At 44.0% G+C, this 27782-nt stretch overlaps 1 protein-coding gene across 6 annotated transcripts in view; it reads left to right on the top strand.

Annotated features, from left to right (window-relative positions):
- PRAS40 (Proline-rich Akt substrate 40 kDa) overlaps positions 1 to 27782 on the top strand; it is a 275365-nt gene that overhangs the window by 162825 nt on the left and 84758 nt on the right. For all 6 annotated transcript variants that reach the window (XM_084586178.1, XM_084586179.1, XM_084586175.1 and 3 more), the window contains 4 exons: positions 1171 to 1285; positions 16975 to 17062; positions 17119 to 17237; positions 25027 to 25086. In XM_084586178.1, coding sequence (XP_084442304.1) covers positions 1171 to 1285; positions 16975 to 17062; positions 17119 to 17237; positions 25027 to 25086 — 382 coding nt within the window. The remainder of the gene's footprint in view (positions 1 to 1170; positions 1286 to 16974; positions 17063 to 17118; positions 17238 to 25026; positions 25087 to 27782) is intronic.

Here is a 27782-nt window from a genome sequence, read left to right as displayed (position 1 = left end):
CATCATTTTTGGAAGTACTCCTGATTAGACGAACTTCTGATAAGATGAACAATTTTCATGGTCCCTTGGAGTTGGTCTTAAAGGGCGTCTACTGTATTTTGTCATGGGTTTTTGAGACATCGGGGAATACAACCAATAAACATGGTCAGTTTTAAAATACAGCTTAAAACATAAGTATTTGAGAGCATCATCGGGCGGGACTTTAACCGTGAAAGACAGATCAGTGGCACATTCGTGAAGATGTTAACTGTACCTCTACTGAATTTTTCTTTCTCTACTAATATAAAAAAGTCATCAACATATTTGAATATGCATATTGCCAACTGATTGATGTGCTTGTTAATAGCTTTGTCTGTTTGACCTAAGGAAGTATTGCTATGTATCGGTGCCACATAGTGCCCCTTTTCTGTATGTACACTCCACGGCGCCACTTTTCATATGTGGATTGCATCCAGCGGTATTTTGCAACGATCGATTATATATTCTATGGCTTTCATAGTGTGGCAGACAGGTCTTAACACTGAAGCCTGAACATATTCCGTGCTTTAAGAAGAGGACCAGCTTTTCCACTTTTTCTCTTAAAGAAAGATTATGAACCTAATTGAATATAAATGAATGCAATTGCTAGTTTGTTTCCTATAGCACAATAATCTGAGAATATGTTCAGGCTGTAGTGTCGATATTCTTTTTTTTTTTTTCTTGGTGGCGAGGAGGAGTGCCATTTTTAATCTCTTGTTTTAATGAAGCTAGCTGAACAATTGTTCTGGTGAAGTGAAGGAATACCTATCTCTCATCCAAATACTTGTCCTTTGTGTTTCGCGCTACAAGCATATCGAGCGAACAGTATGAACCAACTCACCCAACAAAAAGTTTTATTGATATCTCATCCGCTGCGCTAAACATCACTTTAGGCCTTTCATGGTCCCTTGAATGGAATGCGAATGGAATGGATTTGAAAGATGATTGTGTAAGTTGTGCTGTTGCCAAAGGAACTTCCGGCACTCTACTATCGCATTTTTTGCCCATGTCTTTTTTGCAGAACATTTTTCATTGAAATATGTCTACTTATGTAAACACAGCACCATTAATTTGGAAATGTTGAAATTTTTGCATAGAAATGGAAGAATGAATTCAGCAGGAAGAAAGAAAAAAAAAAACTGGAATGTGCAGGAAGGAGATGCTGGTCGGATTGAGGCCTTGCGTGCATCGGCCGACTACTCTCCGTGCTTCCACATCCTGTTGCCCCCCTCGACTGGCAGCAGCCAAGAAGGAGGCAGCACACAAGGTGGGTTCACCCGAGCATGCCCTGTGAGCCAGAGCTTTTGAATAATACCAGTTGCGAAACTCCACTTCAAAAAGTGACCGAATTTTGTGCACATTTTTCTGGTGTCTTTGAATTGTCATGCCATCTGGAAGCACTCAATACAAGCTTTTTGCTATTGCCACCATTGCCTTTTGGAAATCAAATTTTTCTCTCCACTTTTTCATCTTGATTAACTACGAACCCGGTTATATCGAACCTGGATATATCGAATTTTGGTTATATCGAACTCACGGAATCAGTTCAGTTCAGTCGTTCAGTAGTGTCCGACTCTTCGTGACCCTATGGACCATTTCACGCCACGCTTTCCGGTCTCTCACTATCTTCCTAACATCACATAACTTCATCTGCAGTGCCTCGAAGATGCCATCTAACCATCGTGTTCGCTGCCTACCCCTTCTCCGGCGACCGTCAACCTTTCCCAACATCAAATCTTTCTCCAGCGGCTCCTCTCTTCTCATCAGATGACCAAAGTAGCTGAGTTTTAACTTTAGAATTTGACCCTCCAATGAGCAGTCAGGGTTTATGGTCGACAATTGCTCTCTTTCCCAGAAGCAGGCGTCTCCTAATTTCATGGCAGCAGTCTCCTTCCGAGGTAATCTTGGAGCCCAAGAAGAGAAAATCTGTCACAGCTTCCACTTCTTGTCCATTGGTGCTCCAGGACTTGATAGGGCAAGACGCCATGATCTTTGTCTTTTTAATGTTCAATTTAAGCCCAAACTTCTCACTCTCTTCTTGTACGCGCATCAGAAGTCTCTTGAGTTCCACTTCACTTTCTGCCATTAAAGTGGTATCATCCGCATATCTAAGGTTGTTGATACGTTTTCCAGCAATCTTCACTCCATATGAAGGCGCGTCCAGACCGGCCTTCCTCATGATGCACTCTGCATATAGGTTAAATAGGCAGGGCGACAGTATGCAGCCTTGCCTCACTCCTTTCTCAATCGGAAACCAATCGGTAAGACCATGCCCAGTTCTGACTGTGGCCTCTTGTCCTTCATACAGGTTCCTGAGGAGACAGATGAGGTGAATTGGAACTCCCATCTCTTAGAGAGCTTGCCACAATCTGCTGTGATCTACGCAGTCAAACGCTTTCACATAATCAATAAAGCAGAAGTAGATAGGTTTCTGGAACTCTCTTGCTTTTTCCATGATCCAGCGGAGGTTGGCAATTTGGTCTCTAGTTCCTCTGCCTTTGCGAAATCCAGCTTGCACGTCCGGAAGCTCCCGATCCACATACTGCTGCAGCCTACCTTGGAGGATTTTCAACATCACCTTGCTAGCATGCGAAATAAGTGCGATCGTGCGGTAGTTGGAACAATCTTTGGCACTGCCTTTCTTTGGAATGGGGATGTAAACTGACCTCCTCCAATCCTGTGGCCACTGCAGGGTTGTCCAAATCTTCTGACATAATGTATGCAGAATGCTAACAGCGTCATGGTTGAGATTTTGAAGCAACTCAGCTGGAATGCCATCACTTCCGCTGGCTTTCTTCTTAGCAAGACTGGCTAAGGCCCATTCAACTTCACTCTTCAGGATGCCCGGCTCGAGATCAGTAATCACAACCGTCTTATGTTGGGTTTGCACATTCGGGTCCTTCTTGTACAGTTCTACTGTGTATTCCTGCCACCTCTTCTTTATCTCTGAGGCTTCAGTGAGGTCCTTGCCTCGTTTGTCCTTTATCACGCCCACGGAATATCCCCTTGAAAATCCCATGTTAAAGTATCGGAAAGCCGCGTCATATATCGAACTTAATTTCACCGGTCGTTGGATATATCGAACTCCGCACCAAGCACTGGAAAGTGTGCCTTCCCCAAAGACGATCGCATCACCCTTGGTCGTTTGCCGCGTGACGTTTTCAAGCCATGCGCGGAAGGAATGAGAAGGAACAGTTCGGCGACGGCTGGTCTGGGCAGCGCCGCGCCCATTCCCCAAAGGCGCGCGCATCTGCAGTAATCGTTTCCCGCGCGCCAACACATGACGTTTGCCAGCCATGTGCGTGGGTGTGCCCATCCTTTTGCCGAGGTATCTCTCCCCTTCAGCACGCGCTACGCATGCGCCAAGCCAGCTCAGCCCGTTTTCGGAAAGGCGTCGAACGCTTTCTCCAGCGTGTGTTGCAAACCCTCTGCGCGCGGCGGCTGACGTGGCTATGGTGCCTGTGGACGTTAAAAAGCGGCAGCTCTCTGGTTTTCTTTTTTTCTTTTTTTTTGCGACTTATTATTTTTGATCATTGTGCTGTCCGAACGTTAAGAAGCGGCAGTTTTTTTTTTCTTCTTCTTCTTCTTTTTTTTTTTTTTTTTTTTTTTTGCGGGAGTCGTTTGTGCTTGCATGTTAAATCGACGAAAGCACGCGGTCAGCTGCTGCGATCATGACGCCCGCCCCAAGCGCGGCGTGATAAATCGAACCAGGCTTGTGCTATCAAACCATCAAGCCATCACGGGCACTCTGCCAAGCTCGCTCCCCACCACCACAGGAGCTATAAAAGATAAACGCGCCCCCCACGTTATCGCTGCGCAGCATCTTGGCACGCTGCCAAGAAATGAGCTGTGGATGAGACGACCGAAACGGAGTGACCCGCGCCATCGACATACAAGCGAAAACGCTGGCGATTTCTGCCGCGGCGACACAGAAACCTTGTTTTGAGCTGCCGCGGTGTGCTTGCACAGTTTCAACAAGATAGACATTTTTCGCTCTGTCGCTGCCGCTTGTCGCTGAGATCGCTCAATCGCTTGCATGTAAGCGAGTTGGCCTTAACGATTTTTTTTTTTTTTTTCAAATTCTTGGTGAAAAAGTGGAGGGTGGGTTCATTATGCGAGTGGGTTGATTACGCGACAAATACGATATCATTTTTTCGCATTGTAAGTGCCGTCACAAGCTGATTTCTGTATATCGAACTATTTCGCGATCCCCTTCGAGTTCGATATATCCTGGTTCGACTGTATATGGCTGTTATCTTAATAATTTTTGCCGCTGCAAGCCTTCAACTAATTTTATTTTCCATAATGGTTGCGCATTTATCAACAATGAGAAAGTTTAGAGTTTAGACGCAGTTTTCTATTATGGCCACGGGTGCCCACCATTTGTAAATACCTGAATTTTGACCAATCAAGGTTTCGCAACTGGTAGTATTGAGGAGCTCTGCTGTGAGCAAGGTGTTGCCCGATGCATTCTAACCACATGGGTGCAGCCCAATTAAATTATTCGATTGTGGCAGCAACTGCAACTTTATTTTGGTAATCTGCCAACTACATACCCGCAGGAAAATGCCCACGACAGGGGTAAAAAATATAAGCACAAAAACGTGGCATATACCAGAGCAAAGCATTGACAAACGACAATAATTTCTTATATCAGCAAATCGATAAGTCTAGCCCACGATTAACAGAAAAAGCAACCTGAATAAACATTGGGAAATAATTTTTCTCACGATTACAAGACTTACAGACTCATGACCATAACAGTTGCATATTGGTCTCACATGATGAATAGGTATATTTTTATTGGACCTATATGACAACTTAGCTAAGTGAACGAGTCACTTAGCTTCCTACAAAACAAGCACCCAACCACACAAATAATTTTGGCTGGGGATTTCAATTACCCGGGAATAGACTGGCAGACGGGTAAACCCACTTGCGGTACAAGGCAGCGCGAATGTTTGGAATTTGTTGATCTGCTTTCTTTGTTCAAACTGACCCAAACCGTATCTTGTCCAATACGTTGAAACGCCATCTTAGATCTAGTGCTTACGACAGAACCAGAACATGTGCATGTAAATGTGCATTAGCGACCACAATGTTTTGCACTGTGAGTACGCCTTAGAAATGAAAAAGCCTAAACTACAAAACAAGGTCATATACGATTACACGCGAGCAAATGTTGACTGCATCATCGGAGAACTTTTATCATTTTCTGGAGAATTCTTGAGCGCAATTTCCCGTCGTGATAGCACAGAAAATTGGAGAATAGTTCAGAATAAGTTAATTGAATTAATAATGTATTTCTAAAATACAACTCATGGTTCACTACACATGTAAAGCGATTGCACTCTAAAGCGAAACTGAGTGCTTTGGATGGTGACTGGAAGCTTCACAGGGATCAGGCAGAAATATGTAAGAGAGAAATTGAAGCCGCTAAAGACAAATTTTCTAATCATGATATGTCAGAACTACTAAAAAATAGCAGCAAGAAGGTTTGGAAAGTAGTTAATCCGAAGGCCTCCGCAACAAACGCCATATCAATTATCAAGGACGGTGAGCTTCTTCCGCCATCAGAGGTAGCTTCAGAGTTGAATTCTTTATTTAGCTCCATTTTCACTAACGAAATTTCAATCCCTCCTGATCTTAATTTAACTTCACTTAGTGCCATCATGAATGATCTCATCATCACTCATGAAGGAATAGAAAAAGCTATTGACCGGCTCCAAATAAACTCTTCCCCTGGTCCTGACGGTATATGCCCAAAATTGCTTAAGTTAACAAAACCAGTTATCTCACATATTCTTGCCGCCTTATACCAGCAATCTCTTGACACTGGATACATCCCTGAGTCATGGAAACTTGCCCGTGTTACCCCTGTATTTAAATCCGGTGACTCATCAGGGGTAACAAATTACAGACCCATCTCATTAACCAGTATACTTTGCAAACTGCTAGAGCATTTTATCTGCTATTATGAAGTATTTAACAGGACACAACTTTTTTTCCCCCAGTCAGCATAGATTCCTACATGACCGTTCCTGTGAGACTGAGTTGTTTGAATTATTAACTGACCTCTATCATGCCGTCCATGCTGAATTAAGAACTGACGCTATATTTATTGGCTTCGCGAAAGCATTTGATAAGGTGCCCCATAATCATTTATTACTAAAACTAAATAGTATTGGCATAAACAACAAGGTTATTACCTGGATTGCTAACTTTCTTACCAACCATTATCAGTATGTTCATATAAATGGGTGCTGTTCTTCCTCAACCTTGGTAAAATCTGGCGTTCCACAAGGCTCAGTACTCGGACCGATTCTATTCTTGATCTACATTAAGGACATAAGGGACACCATTGCTTCTACTACAAGATTATTTGCTGACGATTGTGTTGTCTACAGCCTTGCTAATACTAACTCCTTACAGACTGACCTCGATAGAATTGCCGTTTGGTGTGAATAGTGGCAAATGCAGATTAACGTCTCTAAAACAAAGACACTGATACTTACCACTAATCCTAGGCCTCATAACCATTTTTACTGCATGAATAGTACTCCTATCGAGAATGTTAATACACTGAAATACCTAGGGGTTCATCTTTCCTCTGATATAATATAGAACAACCACATTGATGCAATTGTAAGCAAATCATCCAAAGCACTTAGCTTCATCAGGCTCACTTGCACCAAGCTAATCCTGCTACCAAACTTTTGGCATACACGGCTCTCGTTTGCTCGAAAATAGAACACGCCTCTTTAATTTGGAATTCGCGTCAAATGTACCTAATCAACAAATTGGAGTCGGTTCAGAATAAAGTAGCCAGATTTATAACAAAAAACTACTCTCGCCATTGCAGCATAACCGCCATCAAAGCATCGCTAAACTTATCACTTGAAAAGCGAAAACTGGTATCACTATTATCTTTTTTTCACAGGCTCTATCATAGTCACTCATCATTCGCTACATGTTATATCAGACCCGCCCACCGGATATTTCCGTGCTTAGATCATAACTTCAAAATTGAACTCACGTTTTCAACGCATCTCCTTAGTCACTCCCCATTATTTCTTGCCATCCACCAACAAATTGCCTCAAGATATTGTTTCCACATTAAATCATGATGCTTTCATACAGAAGCTGAAGAAGTTCTGGAAAACAAATTCTTAGTGAATAGGCCGCATTCAGCACCAGGTCAATTTAACATTTCTGTTAATACTATTAACCACAGTCTCTGTTATTTTGTCCATTTATATGTGCTTGAGTTGGTACTGTATTGAAAGTGTAGAACATATTGTCTTGTATTCAACTATGTAACCCCTCCTATGTAAAAGGGCCTTTAGGGTATTTGAATAAAAAAAATACAAAAAATATTTAAAGATGAATTGGACCTACACATCCAATTCACTTCATCCAATTCATCTTCCAGAAACCTGCCAGTTCTCAAATGTGGGAAAATGTTCAAACAGATCATCATCATTAGCCTGACTATACCCACTACGGGCCAAGGCCTCTCCCATATTCCTCCAATTAGCCCGGTTCTGTGCTAGCTGCATCCACTTGACCCCTGCGAACTTCTTAACCTCATCTGCCCACCTAACTTTCTGCCGCCGCCTGCTACGCCTTCCTTCCCTTGGAATCTAGTTTGTTACCTTAAGTCACCATCGGTTATCCTCTCTTCACACTACATATCTTGCCCATGCCCATTTCTTCTTCTTGACCTCCACTAGAATGCAGGTGACCATTCTGAAAAGATGCCATAATCAGCTTATATGTCAAATAGTGGAAGCCAGCCTGATCGCGAAGCTCAAGGATGAATGCGTCAGCACGGCTTCTCTTTGCCTTTATCTCTGGGGTTTGCCCGATTTGCTGTAGATAAAAAAACGCGTTCTGCTTGGTTTTTGCTGAGGTTGATTCAGCTCTTAAAAAAAAAAGCTTGATATGCTTTAACAAAACTTGAAGTTGGGCTAGATGGTGCATTGTAATTTGACTGAACATAAAGCGCACGGGAAGACGCACACAAGAGAAGAAGACACAGGACACGCGTGTCCTGTGTCTTCTTCTCTTGTGTGCGTCTTCCCGTGCGCTTTATGTTCAGTCAAATTGATATGCTTTCTTTGCTCTTCAGGGGTAACCCACCCTTTAGGATTTGGAAGTACTTTTCAAATGCGCTGCATCCTCTAGTTAACACTTTCCTTTCGTGCTCTGGGTCTACTACTTGTCCTAAAGTATATGTATTTCTCTACAACTTCCAGTGTCTTGCTGCCTATTCTCGGGCTTTTGAGCCCTAATTCAGTCTTGTGCGTATTGATTTTTTGGCCTGCCATTCTGCATTGTCTTTCTGGATCATTAATCATTCTTTGCAATTTGTACCTCGAATCATTTTGCAAAGCAATGTTACCAGCGAACCTCAGGTTACTGAGTAACCCTCATCTCTGCCTGTTTCCATTCCAGCCCTCTTCCTCTAAGAGAGGTTGTATCTGCTTGACCTTCCTTACTAGAATTTTTTTTTTCCTTTGTAGAAGTATATGGTCGCTGCTGTGCATAATAATAATTTCACATATTGCTCTGATACACCCTCATTTTGCAATGTCTGCACGACTTGTGAGGTTTCCTCTGACGCTTTTTCATAGTCTGGGAATGCCACGTCAAGTAAAGTTTGGTCACTTCAAACTTCATGGGACCAGAAAAAAGTTACATTATCCCAACTTGGATTTATCAACTGAAGAAACTGGCATGAACCACTTGCATTGGGGTAAATTTGCCTGCTTTCTGGGTGACAAAAAGTGACTATTTTTTGCATCTCATTAATGCATTATTGTGTGCACAGTCTCGGGAGGATCAAGTGTTTGAAAATGGGCATCCTTGACGGTGGGTGGTTTCCCCCACAAGCAACCACTGCACCAGAAGAACTGTGGGAAATGATCATCCAAGATGTCTGATGCCATTGGTGCACAGCTCATAAAACTGAAGATAAGTACAGGGTCTTGAATATTTGAGGCCCGGGTTTTAAAAAAAATCCTATGCGAAATCTACTGCAATATTCGAGCTGAAATAACGTTCACAAAGTAGCAAAATATGGTCTGCGTTATTTGATAAGTGATCCAACATCGGTACTTGCATAAATTTTCCTGAATTGACGGAAAACTGCTCTCTGCGGCGTGCACAATTTTCGCGCGCTTGCCTCGCTGCTCGACAGATAGCGCACCATGTCAAAGCAGCTTTGCAGCTCTCTTCTGCGAAAATTGTGCACGCCGCAGAGAGCAGTTTTTCGTCGATTCCGGAAAATCTAGGTGCAAGTCCCGGTGTTAAATCACTTATCAAATAACGTAGACCATATTTTGCTATTTTGTGAACATTATTTCGGCTCGAATAGTGCAGTAGATATCGCATAGAACGTTTTTAAAACCCGGGCCTCAAATATTCAAGACCCTGTAGTTACAAGAGCTGCTGTGCACACATGACAGGCGTATGTCCAACTCTGTGACATACGGATCTTTGAGGAGTGCTATTTTTATGAGCACTTACCCCATCATGGTGACTGCGCTGCTGGACGACTGAACCAAAAGATGTGCAATCGAATCCTAGCGGCAGCTTTTCAATGGAGGCAGATGGGAAGGCATCCATGTACTACACAATTTGAAGAACCAGAGAACGGGAAAATTTTCAAAGCCCCCCACAATGCGTCTCTCTTGAGTCATGAGGAAGAATACAGTTGTGCCCGTTAATACGACCCCCGTTAATATGGAGGACCCGAATTATGGACAGTTTTTTTGGGGACGAAACTTTTTCAATGTATTTATGCCTCGTTAATATGGAAACTCGCTGTCTGGACAATGGACAGGGGAAGAATGCACACGGCCCACTTGGGCCCATGTATTTTTGTCTCGTTAATATGGACAGTGCTTGAAAAAAAGCAGAGAAGTCCGAACGCAAGTTAAAGAAGAATGCGCCACCCACGAACCTACACGACAGCCGACAACGGCCGGATGCTTGAACGAGTCCTGTGGGTTTTGAAAGAACCAAAGCGGGCGTGTCGCCGTTTTAGGGAGAGGGGAGCGCAAGGTGGAGAGGAACGTACACAGCAAACCGAGGGTCAGCGTAAGATAGACTCCGAAAGGGGGGGACCAGGAGATGTCTGGGTGCAGCGGCAGTGCCGCTGCAGTCGGGAAAACAGTAACATGTGGTTGCAATAAATTCTGCTGAATGTGAACAGAGAGGCCGTTAAAAGCATAAGAAAGAAATGACAGGAAGAAAGACAAGTGCCTACAGTGGCGGCAGGAACTGAAGTTTTCTTTCCCAAAGCACAGTATGTGTTCCATGAAGCCGTTCACTTTTCGGTGAGAGTTAAGGCACACTTACAAAGTAGAGCGACAAAAGAAAGGTGACGTACGAGCATGCAACCGAGAATGGGCCTCCCGTCCTGCACGCGCTTCCCTCTCATGCTCCTGGTTTTTGTCCCTGTTGCTTTGCCGAACTGCCACATTTTGCACCCCAGGTGGTCCGCATGTCGGCTTCGCTTTGAGTCAACGATGCAGCCTTGATAAGCTCTGAGCTCTTTGTAGTCGGCTAGCCGTCGTTCTAAACTGTATTTCAGCTTGCAAGGTTTGTTTAATAGGAACACATAGAAACGACGCCAAGAAGATGGGATGTTCGATAGCCCTCTGCATAGCAGCTTGCCAACTTGACTCCCTGTCTTCCTTATGGAAACAGCACAAGACAAAAAAGAGAATCAGAAGAACGGAAAGGCAGAAAGGTTAACTAGGAAAAAAAGTGCAAAGCATCAGGAGCTTGCAACCCTCAACTTGAATCTGGATTTTGGCATGGCGGAAGTTAAATGCAACAGAACAGAGCTGAACGTAGGTGCGAAACAAGCAATGTGTGAATATAAGCGGCAAAAGCCATCTCAGTCAATCCAAGCCGTGAGGGATTAGTGTCGACAGCTCGGCTGTTTCCTCACCTCAGAAGAATCTCAAGCAGCTACTTAGTGGCTACTTTGCTCAGTGACGAGGCCATTTTGGAAGTGGCGGTGAGTAGAGAATCGGACACTGATTCATCAGCCAGTGAGGAGTTCATGCTCGAAAGTTTGACCAACACAAAGCCCACCATCATGTGTGTCATGATACGTGAGTCGCTTCAGACTGCACTACAATTTTTTGAAGACAACAATGACAAGGATAATGCACTCAAAATTGCCTATGTTTGAGTCCACTGCACATGGTTATCTACAAAAGCAGTCAATAATTACAATTCTTTTTTCTCAATAAAATCCTTTTCGTTTTTATTCATGATTTATTATTATGGAGGACTCGCTTTAGGACAGTTTTGGTCGGAAACCAATGTGTCCATATTAACGAGGCACGACTGTAAATTGCACTGCCCAAACAAATTAATGAAATGACGTCTTTGCCATCTTTCCTCATGTTTTATCCCGACCAGATGGGTCATAGCCAGAGTCCTTAACTGTTTCGTTACCATGCCACCCGATTCAATCAGTGGTGATCAAAAAGCTTAAGTTTAAAATTCCCGCCCTTGACGCCATAACAGACTTGCTGCGCCCTTTAGTTTGTATTTCAGATACATTTTTGTTTTTGGCATGTTTTGCATTTTTTTCGCGTTTTCTTTTTCTTTTTTTTTGCAAATGTCTTTGAAGTTCAGGTTACGGCGCGAACTCTTCCAACATGGCATGAACCTTGGAAACAGCGGTCGCTCACAAAAAAAACTGTATTGGGCACCTGGAGCAGAGTTGCTGGGTCCTACTAGCAGCAGAGGCTTAGATATTGCATCCTCAGATTTTGATTGCAATATTAAAACTGAGGAACAACAACTGTCTGTGCGTACACTTCGGTTTTTGCCTATAATCTACTTGTTCTTCTTTGGAGCTGATTCACTCAATGGAAATACTATGTCATGACTGACATTTTTGTCACCTCAGCAACAAATGGGGAGACATCGTTTTGCCATTGCAAAAAGCCGGGCATCGACCTTAAAGGTCGATACAGGCCTAGCCGACTTCTTCAAAGTGTTCTTCTCTGCGGTAGTTCTAAATGTCACGTGTGTGCTTTGCAGTCATCGAACGAAAATTTCGATTGCTCATTTTTTGGATATGCTCGATTAGTCAGTCTTCTTCACAGAGCTAATGCGTATGAGCAGCTGAAATTTCAGATGCATTGTGACTGATTGCTTGATTTTATTTATTTATTTTCAGTACACCCTGCAGCGCTGAAGAATTATAGCAGGGGAGTAGGTACAACATTAAAGTGACGAGCAGATAAACAAAAAGAAAAAAAAAGAGGAGCAACAGTGCATTCGGTCAACAACGATAGTTTGAAGGAACAGTAAAATCACAAATCATTGATTAGCCCTAAAAATACATCTCGATGTACACTCAAAACATCAGCTGGCAGCTTGTTCCATTTTCGAACTTTATTCACCCCTCCATTATCTGAGACCGCAGGGACTGCGAGGACTGTACAATGAAGCACTCGCAAAACGCAGCGGTTTTGCGAACCTGGTGTGGCATGTTCTTTTTCACGTCTGTTCATCGTCGAAGCTCTCGCAATACATAACGGCAACACATTGACGGCACTACAGCCATCGAATGCTTTGTGAATAGGCATTTCGTAGACGAAAAGCTCTGCATACCTTATTTGATTTCATCATCTTTGTTTCTAATTTTCGTATCAACAGTTCTGTTAGGGTGGCTATACTTCTTGTTTCTGTAATTGTTTCCGTTGTTCTCAAAAGCAACCTCAGCTGAAACGAAGAATGGTTTAAGTTACCGCTATTACAGTTTACTTAAGTAAAAAATTGTGCTTTTAATTTTATTGGTGAGCAAATTTATTTCAATTTAAAGGCTCAAATTAGCCTGTTGCGGTAGTATAAGGAAAAAATTACTACCTCAAAAACACATTTGTATTATAATCTTAAGATTTTGCTGGCAAGTTTCAAGGAAGATTTAAAACATTTTGTTTAGTGTAGAATTTATCTTGCTAATTTTCTTCAAGGGTTTTTATCTTGTAAAATGAAAATTTTGAATCCCATCCAACTAATTTTGTGCTTTCTGAAATTTTTTTTTTTTTTGCATTTTTCGCTCTGAGTATTTGCGTTAAAAGAAGTGTTTAAATGTGCATTCTGTTGCTGTCATTGGTATATATCTTACCTATTTTTATGTCTGATCAAATTTGTTGGAAAAAAAAGTTTGTCAGAAACCTTGAAAAACATGGCTGAAAAAAGTGCGAACTGAAAACAAGGACAAAGAAAGAACGATGAGAACTTCTTGTGCTTGTTTTCAGTCAAGAAAGAACGATAAGGACTTTTCCTGTGCTTGTTTCCAGTCCTTTTCTCCAGTTTGCACTTTTTTCAGCCATGGATGTCAGCCCAACTTTCTTCTCTTCTATAGAAAACAGCCCTGGTAATGAAAGAGTTAAACCAAATTAAGTCTCTACAATACACTGGCTTGAATGGTCTTATCTGGCACATTAGTAGAGCCCTCTTTTCAGTGGACATGCGATCTGGCTGCCAGGTTCAGGTTTGTCTGTGGGCACTCTGGTGGCAGGCATCTTTGTGGGCTGCAGTTGTGTCACCAGCACAATCACACGTGACGATTTGTGTTAGATGCATCTGCAAGGTGTGCAGAATGCCTGTACCAGCCTTCATCGCAGTGGTGGACTGATGAAGTTGGGGTGTCAGGGCTTGCTTCTTGAAATGAAATAAAACAGCGCAACGAACGGGACGAAACACGAAGAAAGGGAGACAAAGACACAGGCGCTGACTAACAACTGAAATTTTTATTCCGAAGCAGGACACATATATAAGGTACAAAGAGAGGGGTGTGGCCAAATGCGATCCTGCACAATCACCGAAACAGTGTAGTCATGTCCAAGAGTAAAATACGATAAAAAGGTGAAAAGCCGAAAAGACTAAAAGCGATAAAAACCACGGTGTAGGAGGCCGAGACGGAAAGTAAAACCGGTAAAACAGATATATACATAGCCAAAAAGGCAAGTAAAAGCATTAAAATATAACGGTAAAAAAAACAAAAAAACACGGGACTAAAATAGTGGCACAAGGTGATTAACAAAAGTAGCGGAGAGGGGCATTCGAGAAAAAAGTTAAACATTTACCCTGCCTCTGAGGAAATCCAATTCTTTTTGTGACAAGCACAGGGAGGGTGCACTCACACATTGCTCATTTGCGCTGTGGATTTCGAACGCTTCTGCGATTTTCCTGGATATCCTATCCCGTCCTCTAGCAAGAATTGTGCAGCGATTGAAATGTGGGTAACAGGTTTTGTCCGGATCATCATCATTATGTTTACACTTTTTGCAGTGCATGGCTAGGTGCCAGGAAATTGCAATGCTGTTTACGTTTTTCTTGTGCTCTTGAAGCCTAATGTTGAGACACCTGCCTGTCTGGCCAATGTATCTCTTCCCACAGGATACAGGCAGGGAGTAGACGACGCCGGTTTTGCAGGGGACGAGTTGTTCCGAATGATTTAGCCCACATCCACGGGCGATCAGACGTTTGTTTACCTTCGCGCAAAGGTCGGAAAGCTTATTAGGCGCTGAAAGGACGACGTCAACCCCTGTTCGTTTCGCGACTTTTTTGAGGCGGTGGCTGACCTCATGAATGTAGGGCATTACGACCACTCTTCTGTGCTCCCTGTTGGACGCCGCCTGTGCGTGTTGTCGTCCTCGTTTCTTGGTCGCGGAACCGACCACGGACACCAGAACGTTCAGGGGGTATCCGGCGGCTGACAGGCGCTCGACCTGGTTGCTAAAACTATCCTGGAAATGATTTTCACAGGACTTCTGAAGCTCATTTTGAAAACAAAGTCTTACTATCCCTCTCTTAACGAGTTTTGTATGGGCAGACATAAAAGGCAGAAGAGGTTTCTTACCCCTGGGCTGATAGGACCAGCAGGTATGCTCGTTGGAAAAATGCAGTTGCAAGTCCAGAAACCTGATTGAACATTCATGCGGCGTTTCATGCGTCAAAGCCAGAGGAATACATTGGCCAAACATGGAAAGAATTTCGGATACCATTGGGTTAAATGCTTTGTGGCTGCAATTCAAAAGGACGAGATAGTCATCCACGTAATGAAAAATTTTTACTACGCTCGTATCAGCGATCCTGTCATTCAACATCCTATCGTATCTAGCAAGAAACAGTTCGCTTAGAATAGGTGCTACGCAAGAGCCTATGCAAACACCTTGTTTCTGTATATATGTATGTTCATCTGACGTAACATAGGAAGAATTCAGATAAAAGTTCACAAGTCGTAGAAAATCATCGTTTGCGCGAAGGTAAACAAACCTCTGATCGCCCGTGGATGTGGGCTGACTCATTCGGAACAACTCGTCCCCTGCAAAACCGGCGTCGTCTGCTCCCCTGCCTGTATCCTGTGGGAAGAGATACATTGGCCAGACAGGCAGGTGTCTCAACATTAGGCTTCAAGAGCACGAGAAAAACGTTAACAGCATTGCAATTTCCGGGCACCTCGCCATGCACTGCAAAAAGTGTAAACATAACGATGATGATCCGGACAAAACCTTTTACCCACATTTCAATCGCTGCACAATTCTTGCTAGAGGACGGGATAGGATATCCAGGGAAATCGCAGAAGCGTTCGAAATCCACAGCGCAAATGAGCAATGTGTGAGTGCACCCTCCCTGTGCTTGACGCAAAAAGAATTGGATTTTCTCAGAGGCAGGGTAAATGTTTAACTTTTTTCTTGGATGCCCCTCTCCGCTACTTTTGTTAATCACCTTGTGCCACTATTTTAGTCCCGTGTTTTTTTGTTTTTTTTACCGTTATATTTTAATGCTTTTACTTGCCTTTTTGGCTATGTATATATCTGTTTTACCGGTTTTACTTTCCGTCCCGGCCTCTTATCGCTTTTAGTCTTTTCGGCTTTTCACCTTTTTATCGTATTTTACTCTTGGACATGACTACACTGTTTCGGTGATTGTGCAGGATCGCATTTGGCCACACCCCTCTCTTTGTACCTTATATATGTGTCCTGCTTCGGAATAAAAATTTCAGTTGTTAGTCAGCGCCTGTGTCTTTGTCTCCCTTTCTTCGTGTTTCGTCCCGTTCGTTGCGCTGTTTCATTTCATTATGCAGTACCAACTAGCCCGGCATCTTGCACTTCTGATCTTGCTTCTTGGTTTTAAAAGCCACTCATGATGATGATAACTCATGAGTGAGTTATGATTTTTGCGCCCTTTTCTGTCACTGACTTGCCCAACTATGCCCAATTATCTATGCTCATGAGTTGGTTCTTGCCCTTGGCCCAAGGGATCATATCCTGGCCACAGCTGTTGCACGTCAAAGATCCCTGTGTGGTTGAAATTGGCATAGCTATGTGAAAGTTGCTCTTGTGGCATTCAAGTACAAATTCACAACAAGATGAGTACGAGGAAGAAGAATCTTATATTGCTTGGATTCCCTCTTGCACTTTGTTACATTGGACGCCTTTTTTTTTCTTTTTCCTTTTTACATATTCTTTTATGCACCGAGGCAGTAAACAGCATTATAAGGAGAAAAAGGACAGGAGAGTGTCCTTTGTCCGTGTCTTTATCTTATTGTAAGACCATTTCACGACCTTGGAAGAAACTTGTTTAACTGGGCTGTTAAGAGGACAGTCGTCAAATCTAAAGTGCGATGAGGTGAAAGCCTGTATTGCGCGGTGATCCGAAGCCCTCCACTATGGCACCTCTCTCCTTTTACTCCCGCCTTCACGATGACGCAGTAGCGTAAGCTACCAGCCAACATATAAAGCCCCGCTTTAACCGAGCCGTATGAGCGTGTCTGCGTGGCCTAGGCAGGCTGATTGTGATATCTTACATGAAAGACCCAAGTTGGCAGCGCCTGCCAAACATAGTGTCAGGAGGCCAGTTAGTCCATGTGAGCCTCCTACGTAATGAGCCTTAAAATGATGTGTGCAGGAGGGGAGGAGGAGGCCCTGCTACGTGTGCAGCAGTTGGCTGCCCAGTTCCTGCAGCAGGAGCTGGAGGCCATGGAAGCACGGCTCAGGTGGGAAGGCATCATCCCTACTTTGCAGCCATCATCTCAGGCTGCTGCTGATGCAGGCTGTACCAGGAGCAGCAGGCACAGGCCTTGGAGCGGCTGCGGTTGCGCACAGCACGGGACCGGGATGCCCTCTGGCAGATCCTGCACCACAGGGGCCACTTGGCTGCTGTCCCAACAGGTGGGTCGCTTATGAATGTTATCACTGAAAATTGTGACGGCAGCATCATATAAGTAACCAACGACAGAGTTGAGAAATAGTAATCTAATCTACTGCACCCGAATTTGGGAACAGTGGGAAGTTCTAAAATGCCACACAACCTGGGGGAATTAAATGCTCCAGCACAACCTTCCTTGATTGTTGAATGTTCTTGAAAAAGGAGGCATTAATATACTCAATATAAATAAAGCAGAAATCTGGGTGAGTTGGTGAATGTTCATGATGTAAAATATAGCGCAAAGAAGACACAGACAGAAAGGATGACGCAGACAAGCGCTTGTCTGCGTTGTACTTTTTGTCTGTGTCTTCTTTGCGCTATTTTTTACATCATGAACACTCAATATGTCTCTCAAATGTGTGCGAATGTTCTGCTGCTCATTCTCCCTTCTATGGATGGGCATAACCATTTTTCAGTAAATAGGATTTCTTTCTAGAGATGTTCTTTTGAATCTGTTATTTATTCCGGTTTCTGATGCCCACCATGTAGTTTTCTTTTTCGCCTTGTGTCCCACTCTGCTGCTGCCTTAAGGGGGACTTCTCAAGCTACATGGCCTCCTTCCATTCCTTCGTGGAAAACGTGTCTGTTTTAAGAGAGTTAACTGCTATGGGGGGGGGGGGGGGGCTGCTCAACATATTAACGGGGTATTTAGCTCAGGGGAAAACAGCCGGCATTCCTAGCTGTTGCGTACGCAAACCGACGCACTGCCACACCGCCTCCTAGCAAACGGACGCACGGCCACTCCAGTTGCAATGCCTCCTTGCATGTGCGAGCCAGCCGCTTCGGACAGACCAGCGGGGGTCCCCTCTTCCCGCGCCGACGACGATGCTCGGACCAACGAATCCCGAGCCGTGCGTTGCTTTGAAACTGGACCGACACGAGAAGCAATGCCTTTTTTACATGCGCTCGCGTTTCTCTCCTTTCTCTTCTCTCTCCCAAAGCGCAATAAACACAGTCTCTACCAAGCCACTGAATCGAGAGGTTCCTCGCTCACGGGGCTCCCACGCCCCAAGCATAACAGTAGCCTTCTCAGCTAATGTGCATGCGTACAAGGCATCTAATAGAAGAGACATCTGGGATAGTTGGTACGGTGACATGACGAATAAACAACGTTACAGACGAGGACAAAGAGCAAGAAGCAAACAAGACGGGTGCTGACTCACAGCTCAAGCTTATTGAATAAAACGCAGAATAAAAACCCAAAACAAGCTGCACTAAACCACACGTCAATCAAGCACCAAGTCATGACAACCCAGCACACACATCCGAAATGTCTGTCTGAGGGAGAAAAGGTTGGCAGCCAGATTAACCAGGAAACCATTGAGGCCAGGCATATCATGTGATTAGGTGAAGAATGTGTCAGTGACCCGTCAATCGCTTTAACAGATATTGAGGTTGCATTTCTTGAACGTGGCATGTGTGTTGGATTGTCATGACTTGGTGCTTGATTGGTGTGTGGTTTAGTGTGGTTTGGTTCAGGTTTTTATTCTGTGTTTTATTCAATAAACTTCAGTTGTGAGTCAGTGCCCATCCTGTTTGCTTCTTGCTCTTTGTCCTCGTCTTTAGTGCTGTTTATCAGGAAAATGTCGCTGGTTTTTAGACATGAGAGAAATTTCTGCTCAGTCCCATAAAGAAAAACGGACGTTTCAGTGGCACTGGTCGAAAAGGAATTTTGAGTTGTGACACTTTTATGATGCTGAGCAGAAATTTCTCTCACACCTGACACCTTGTATGCGTGCACATTAGCCCAGAAGGCTACGAATGCCAGCTGCTTTCTTCTGAATAAACAAAGCGCCCATGGTGTCTTCTTTATAGTGTGTCACACTAAATACCCTGTTATTATTTATGTTTTTACAAGCTTCCAACTGGCATGGAGCTGCTTGAAGAAACTGTTGGTAGACGAACTGCCAGTTGCAATGCGTGTCACATATTGAAATGTTGCCTTAATTACTGTATTGTCACATAGTAGTGACAAGGCACTCAATCGAGGAGAAATACACTGGAATAAAACCTTTACTGGGATGACTTACGCCCGCGACAGAAGAAGCAACTCGGCAGCGGTGATAACAACAATAGTGCTGGGCGGACGTCAAAGTACAAATGCTCGTTGCAATTGGCAGTGCTCAATTTAAAGTCACTACAGAAACATCTAGATAAATAAGTCAAGAGATGCTTGGAAACTGTGCAACATTATGGAAGTACTTGTGCCTGCCTGCGATCATTCCAGACTAATCTTGGCACATCTCGTGCCACAAAGAACGTGATAAAGGCACGTTTCACGGTACTAAGCATGAGCAAAGAAAAATCACAAATTTGGTATGTGCGCCACAATTACAGTGACTAGGCCGCATGCTGGTGGCTGTTGAAAAGTACTAAACAAAGGTTTGAATGGTTCACAGCAATATTTACTCGCAGAAAGAACCCCCGGCCATCGGAAGCTGTGTTTCAAATGTCAGTGCATGTAAAAGAAACCCAGGTGGTTGTAAGAGTCCTTTCACTAAGGCGTCACCTGAGACGCTTTGGGACATTGAACCCTATAAACAAAACCAAACGAAACGTTGTTAATTTATTTTCTTTTTTTTTTCAGGAAAAGTTGACATCAGTTGAATCATTATTACATGGAGAAAGAAGCGTAGCTTTTTGGGCTTGTTGATGCGTGAACATAGCGATATTGTAGCACAAAACAGACAGGACACACCAGAAGACCAAACAACACGAGCGCTGTTGTTCAGAGTGTTGTTCGGTCTTCTCGTGTGTCTTGTCTGGTTTGCGCTACAATATCGCTATGGGGAAAAAGTTTGACAAATTGATTTTTGCAATATTGATAATCTCATATCATGTGTTCATCAATGGACAAAACCACACAGTCAACCACAGTCACATCACCAGATTTTACCATTGCTGTCTCCAAAAGATTATCATACCATGATCCAGCAATTGCCAGCAATGGCGAGATAAAAGGAACGTGGGAAGTATACAACAGTTGCATCTTACCTGTACTCACCTTTGGGGCTGAAATGTGGAGGCTAACCAAGAGGGTTCTTTAAGTGGACAACGCAGAGGGCTATGAAAAAAAAATGGTAGGGGTAACGAGCATAGTGGGTGGAACAGCGCGAAAAGACGAAACGCACAAGAAGAGACGCACAATAGACGAGCGCTGACTCGCAACTAATTTTTTATTAGGAAGAAAGCGGGTTCTTATACAAAAAATATATCACATGATGTTACAAAGAACTGAACCCTTGACCAGGCAAAATTCAAGAGATATCTTCTTCCTTCATCAGCCACGTGGAAAACCCTATCAAGCAAGACCAAACATACAAGTCCCCCCTCCCCTTCTTCCCAATGGCCCGTTTTACAAATTATAAATTATCACCAAACATTATCCAGAAAAGAAACCTCTTTTTCGATAAGTACCAATAAAGGCTGGCTGACACACTGCGACTGCTTCTTACTGATGTAATATGCCTCAGTACTTTCTCTCGTCATTTTGTCCCTATGGCGAAACAAAATCTTTGTTTTTGAAACCAAGGGGCGGCAACTTTTGTTTTTCTGCTTTCCTTCTTTCTCACAAGCCCTACAATGATCTTTCAAGTAAGAATATCGTGTGTCCGACAGCGAATTGAGGTGTTCACGCAGACGAATATTTATGCACCGACTCGTTTGACCTGTGTTTACCTTACTGCATGACAGTGGAATTTCGTACATGACAGCGCAGGTGCAATCTACTAATCTCGACCTATGCGAAACCTGGCATTCAAACGGATTACTCTTCTTTAGCTTTTCCTGGCGGTTCCTGATAGTGCAGCAGAGCCCGCCCAACTTATGCGGCGCCGAGAAAACAACATTAACTTTGAATCGCCCAGCTACATTTTTTAGGTTATGTGCAATCTTATGCATGTAGGGAATCACTGCTAGTTTTTTTCTTCTTCTGTGCGCTGTCCCTTATTCTAACCAGAAAATCCTTCCTAACCATCCGCAAAAGCTTTTCACATGTTGCCGAAATAACCAAATCCAGGAATCCTGCAGTTTTTAGCTTACGAACCTGTAGCAACACACTATCATGAATGCAATGATGACATGAGCTCAGCAAGCTTGAGCGAATGCAACTACTAGCAATACCATTTTTTACAATTTTTGAGTGTCCAGAAGAATAGCCTAACACCTGCTTTTGGGACCTCTGGGAGTACATGAAATATAAGTGGTCGCGTTTAAAAATCAGTTTTATGCTCAGAAATTGGAGGGTATCATTCGGCGGTACTTCAAAAGTGAAAGACAAACCTTTTGCACACTCCTGAAACAGCTTTAAGACGTCCACCATTCTCCTGTTGAAGTTGTCTTTTTCCATTAGCACTAAAAAATCGTCAACATATCGGAAGATGCGTATCACCAAACTATCGGCATGTTTACTAATTTCTCTATCAACTTCACCTAAAAAAATATTGCTCAACACAGGCGCTACCTTTGATCCAATACAAATGCCCTTTTTCTGTGCATAAACATCGTCTCGCCAACCTACGTAAGTTGATTTCAAATAAAAGGACAACATTTCCAGGAAAGAATCAATAGAAACTCCGCAATGACCCATGAAACCTGCTTCATCATTCTCCTTGGTGATACATTTTTTAACCGCGTTCATAATTCTCTTGTGAGGCAAAGAGTAATATAAGTCTTCTATATCAATGCTGAAACCTGAACACAAACCAGGATTACTATGCTTCAGGAAGTTTATCATATTGTTCGTTTTTTCCACCAAGAAAGTGTCCTCCGCAACCAATGACGAAAGATGCTTCTGCAGACAGCTAGACACTGAGTACTGCCAAATTCCAGCTTCCGATATGATGGCTCTTAAAGGAATGTTAACCTTACGAGTCTTTGCGGAGAAAAATAATTCCAACTGATAGCCTTTTGTCTTCAGAACTGCTGCCGCCAACGAATCAAGATTACATCGGTTCAGTAACAATACGGCCTGCATCTTTACACTTCTATTATCCACACTTACACGTTTAAAACACTTTTTGACAGCCTGTAAAGCCTTTTCGGCAAACAAGTCTTCCGGTGTTACAACAAAATGGCCTTCTTTATCCGACAGAACTAGTCGCAATCTATTGCACTCAAAGTAGTCCACAAGAGAACGTAAGTCCTTACATCGTCGTGGTGCCGCCGGGAATGCAATCAGGGCGTTGACGCTCTCTTCTAGGAACCTCGGGCGTACTCCCTCGGTGACTTTTTTGGAGATGTTCCTCGAAAGAGTCAGTCTTTCCACAGGTGAAAGGACAGGCTCGTTAGCGTACTTTGGTCCCCGCTCAAGCGTCTTCCGATGTTGCGGAGGTAGATGCGCATCACCCAGCAGCTCTACTTTCCCGGTAGGCCCATCAGCTTTCTTTTTAGGAAGATGAGGAAGGGCGGATGCCCACAAAAATTTTATTGTCTGTTGCAAAGTGGCGACCCACTCCTTGTACGTCCTGTTTCGCTAATGTTCGCTGCCAAACTTTCCACATGCCACCTATAAGCACTCCTTAAAATAATGAGCTTGTCGCCAAAGCTCAGAGCGCAGGATGCGGCACATCCTCTTGGAATGCCCCGCAGACGGCTCTAGCGGCCCACAGAGGAGCTGAAGATCCATGGGGCAAAGGACTAAATGCCAGGCAAGCACTCGTGCTCTGCGTACGCACACCGCATAGAGCGTTGCGATGCATGCTGGATTAGTAACGTTGAAGTTTAACCATGGAAAAGGGCCCTGTGCAAAAGAAATACATTGAAGTAGGATGGACAGTGGGGTGAGTTAGTACAATTGCGTAGTGGGTGGAACAGCGCAAAAAAGTAAAGAAGAGTAACCCGTTTGAATGCAAGGTTTCGCATAGGTCGAGATTAGTAGATTGCGCCTGCGCTGTCATGTACGAAATTCCACTGTCATGCAATAAGGTATACATAGGTCAAATGAGTCGGTGCATAAATATTCATCTGCGTGAACACCTCAATTCGCTGTCGGACACACGATATTCTTACTTGAAAGATCATTGTAGGGCTTGTGAGAAAGAAGGAAAGCAGAAAAACAAAAGTTGCCGCCCCTTGGTTTCAAAAACAAAGATTTTGTTTCGCCATAGGGACAAAATGACGAGAGAAAGTACTGAGGCATATTACATCAGTAAGAAGCAGTCGCAGTGTGTCAGCCAGCCTTCATTGGTGCTTATCGAAAAGGAGGTTTCTTTTCTGGGTAATGTTTGGTGATAATTTTTAATTTGTAAAACGGGCCGTTGGGGAGAAGGGGAGGGGGGGGCTTGTATATTTGGTCTTGCTTGATAGGGTTTTCCACGTGGCTGATGAAGGAAGAAGATATCTCTTGAATTTTTGCCTGGTCAAGGGTTTCTTTCTTTGTAACATCATGTGACATTTTTTTCTATAAGAATCCGCTTTCTTCCTAATAAAATATTAGTTGCGTGTCAGCGCTCGTCTCTTGTGTGTCTCTACTTGTGTGCTTTACGCACTGTTCCACCCACTATGCAATTGTACCAACTAGCCTCCATCCTACTTCAATGCAACATTAAGAGGTAAGAAGCGTGTAGAGGGGGTCAGAGAAATAACTCAAGTAACTGATAGTCTAGTGAGGATAACCGATGGTCGCTTAGGGTAACAAACTGGATTCCAAGGGGAGGAAAGTGTAGCAGGGGACGGCAGAAAGTTAGGTGGGCAAATGAGGTTAAGAAGTTCGCAGGGGTGAAGTGGATGCAGCTAGTACAGGGCCGGGTCAATTGGAGAAATATGAGAGAGGCCTTTGCCCTGCAGTGGGTATATAGTCAGGCTGATGATGATGATGGTGAATGAACACACCAAGCTTGGGGTTCATAGTGGCACGCTGGGCTATAGCCACGACCGCAGTGTCAAGCTCGTAGAGCACATCACTCTCACAGGTGCACTGCTGTAAAGGTGACACGCTGAGAAAAGCTCTTCTTGTTATTTGAATTCCCGATGACTGAAGTCGGGGAATGCCAGTAATTACGGTAATCAGAGAGTACTAACTGAAATCACTGCTGTTTTTAATGAATGTTTGTGTGAGCACTACATCAGTATTTGAAATTATAAAAAAAAAAAAAAGTGGCTTCCTAAAGTGCGTCAGTGCAAGTAAATCAGAACCAAAGCTAAACACATAATGAATTTTAATCGCTCAGCTTGGCAACCCAGGAAATTTGTCCACTGCTCAGAGAAGGCATGTCCAAAATGGGGACAGGTAACTGATCCAAACTGACAGACAAAGTTTGTTGTCCATTGCATCACGCGGATGAAGCAGCCATTGTAGCCTGCACCAGGTAATAATTATTGGTCGGTGAGATCGCCCTCCTGAAACTCATTGACTGGAGGTTGAATTGTATTTGGTAGAATAGAATTACCATCTATTTTAGTCCAAAAGATGTGATTTTGGGCTCCACAGTGGTGCAAGTGTTGATTGGGAATACATACTGGTGACAATATCTGTACAACACATGCCTGGTGATGTTGAACTGGAAGCGTGTTGTAATCTAATAATTGCCTGGTTTCTCTAGCACACAAAAATGGTGCGGTGCTGCTGGCCAGTAAGAAAGCTGTGTGCTTTGGTAGCGATTTGCATGTTCCAGAGCCTTTTATCTCCGATAGTTCCAACGGTGGTAAAGTCTGAAACATTGCCCATATTGTTGGAGATATCGGCCAGCTACTGTGGCAGTTTATTCTGATGAGGAACCAGTGTGTGAATCAGCAGGGATGTTCTGTTTGCAGGGGCCGCTGTGAAGGTGGGCCGCCCCAAGCGCAAGCCGGCTTCCACCAGGCACGAGGGAGGTGGGTGGTCATTTGGTTTGTCTCCTTCATTGCTATGGAGAGCACACTTTGTTGTCTGTACGTCGTGCTGCATCCAGGACAGACTGCTTTCACCTCCCGAGTGAAATGAGCCACTCAAATGGAGCGAGGAGATTTTGAAGATGCACCAATCACACCATACGGTTTGCAGCCAGTGCAATCTGTTTTGTAGCTATGCATATCCAGGCGTGTTGAGACGCCATCAATTTTCTTTTACTCCCTGCCAGAGATGGCACTGCAGTTATTGCTTTCAGCTGGCAGCTCAGAACAATAACTGCCATAATGCAATGCCTTATGGCAGCTGAGGTGTGCCTTGGAAATGTTGGCCTTCTTCCTCTGTGGAGCAGCTAAGATTGGGTTCACTTCGTGAAGGCTCCATGGACAAGCTATCGAAATAATTCTAAGCTGGTTCCTTTGTTTATTTTTTTTCTTAACACAAACTACTTTTTGAAAGTTGGCAAACTAAGCCTGAAGTCAAAGCAGAAAGCTGGATTAGTTGGTTGGAATCCATTTGAAGTTTAAGAATAGCGCTTAAGACGAGGACACAGAAAAAAGGGGACATGCAGGAAGAGCGCCAACTAGCGTATACCTGCTGTATACCTGCATCACCAGAACTACGATCTCACTCCAAACTTTCAGCGGCGTTGTTGGAAGACTCTTTGCGACTGCATAAACACATCTAAGGGCCGGACATTTTTTTCCAGATTCGAAGGCCAATTTTCGGGGTGCGGTCTATACACGTAACATACGGAAAAAAAAATGTTTTTTCAGGTAAAAACAGATCTGTCAGTGAATGTGCGCCGTTTATGGACCGTTCAGTTGTCCAACTCCAGGCTGGTGCTGTGCTATGGTGCACATTCAGCCAAATTGTCATCTTCAGTCCCATGCCATTGTTAATTTAAACAGCGTCAACAGGAGGACAACTCAGCCTCGGCCTTTACCCCAAAGACAAAAACAAATGTGACGAAAATGAAGCCTTCGCGTGAAGCAACCCCTGGGTTCATTTTCATCACATTTGTTTTTGTCTGGGCCTTGGAGTATGCTGTGGCTGAGTTGTGAGTCAGCGCTTGTCTTGTGGCTTCCTTTTATCTTGTCCTGAGTCTTGCTGTTCGCGCTGTTTATATTAACAATAGATGTTTACCAACTCGCCCAACAAAGTACAGTCGAACCCGGATATATCGAACCCAGATATATCGAATTTTGGTTATATCGAACTCACGGAATATCCCCTTGAAAATCCCATGTAAAAGTATAGGAATGTCGTGTCATATATCGAACTCAATTTCACCTGTCGTTCGATATATCGAACTCCGCACCACGCACTAGAAAGTGTGCCTTCCCCAAAGACGATTGCATCACCCTTGGCCGATTACCGCGTGACGTTTTCAAGCCACGCGCGGAAGGAATGAGAGGGGACAGTTCGGCTAGGGCAGCGCCGCGCCCTTTCCCCAAAGGCGCGCGCATCTGCGGTTATCGTTTCCCGCGCGCCAGCACGCGACGTTTGCAAGCCACGTGCGTGAATGAACCAGAGAGAACCGGTGGGAACGAGAGGGGAAAAAAATTACCGACAATTACGTTACTTCCTAATGCGAAATTTGAGCGCAGCAAATAAGCTGTTTCACCTTTTCGATAGATTGAGGCAAAGAAATCGAGCAACACATGTATGCGCTATCACAGAATTTTTTTTTTATTTTTCACATGTATTCCTTTAACAAAGACTCCACTAACAGTTCTTGACAGTCATGAAGGAAGCTTTGTGGTCGGAGAAATAGACTGATATATGTTCGACTTGGTACACCAATGCTTGATTCTCAAAGACGAGATCTATACAAGTGCCTCGCGAGGTTGTCACAGCCGTGGGACGCGTTACAAGCGAGAGGAACGGGATGTTCTCCCGCATAAGTGTGAAGAAATTCCTGTTTGTCTTTATGTCAACATTCGTCTCGCTTATGGCTCAGAAAGAACTGGCAGATAATTTCGCAGTGGCGAACGGCAGCGGCAATTTCGGCTCGGGCGGTGCACATATACAGATCCGCCGCCACCGATCTGGCTCTCTGATTGCCACTGCACAGGGGTTGCATTGGAGGAGGAGCAAAGAAAGGAATTAAGTTCGAGCCGGCGCTTTGACAACCGGAGACTCGCAGGAAGAGGGGGGAGGGGGGCGGCGTGTACACCCAGTGGCAAACGATGGGGGCAGAAGCGCGCGCAGCAAGCGGACAACGCGATAAAGGGAGGAGGGAAGAGATAGCAGCGACTGACTGATGCTGCTGATGCCGATAGTGAGTCAACCCTAGCTGCGGAGTTGGTTTCAGGGACAACGCCACCGATGCCGACGCAAACAATATGATACCCTCGCTTCCGCAGCGCCAAGAACCAGGGGCCGTATTACGCACCGCTCTCAAAATCGCTCTCAAGTTTGAGAGCGTGACGTCAAAATGACGAGGCTCAGACATGTGAAGTGTGACGACATCACGGCTTTAGCCAATTACAAGCAGGCGAGGGTGCTTAATAGCAAAGCCCCGCCCCGGAAACTTTTATTTGCACGATAAAGGGGCCGTGTGCAAACATTTTTCGTGAAAACGCAGCGAATAAAAGTATAAATGTTCTATTTACCTAAGAAACATTGTTCGAAGCTATAATACGGCAACTAAAAATAGAAGCATTTTCAGTATTACAAT

The sequence above is a fragment of the Amblyomma maculatum genome, unplaced genomic scaffold, assembly GCF_055883805.1.
Source record: "Amblyomma maculatum isolate TAMU_Amacu unplaced genomic scaffold, ASM5588380v1 scaffold_15, whole genome shotgun sequence".
NCBI classification, from domain to species: domain Eukaryota; kingdom Metazoa; phylum Arthropoda; class Arachnida; order Ixodida; family Ixodidae; genus Amblyomma; species Amblyomma maculatum.
The sequence above is the reverse complement of the archived record's forward strand: the minus strand, read 5'-3'. Positions and strand labels throughout refer to the sequence as shown.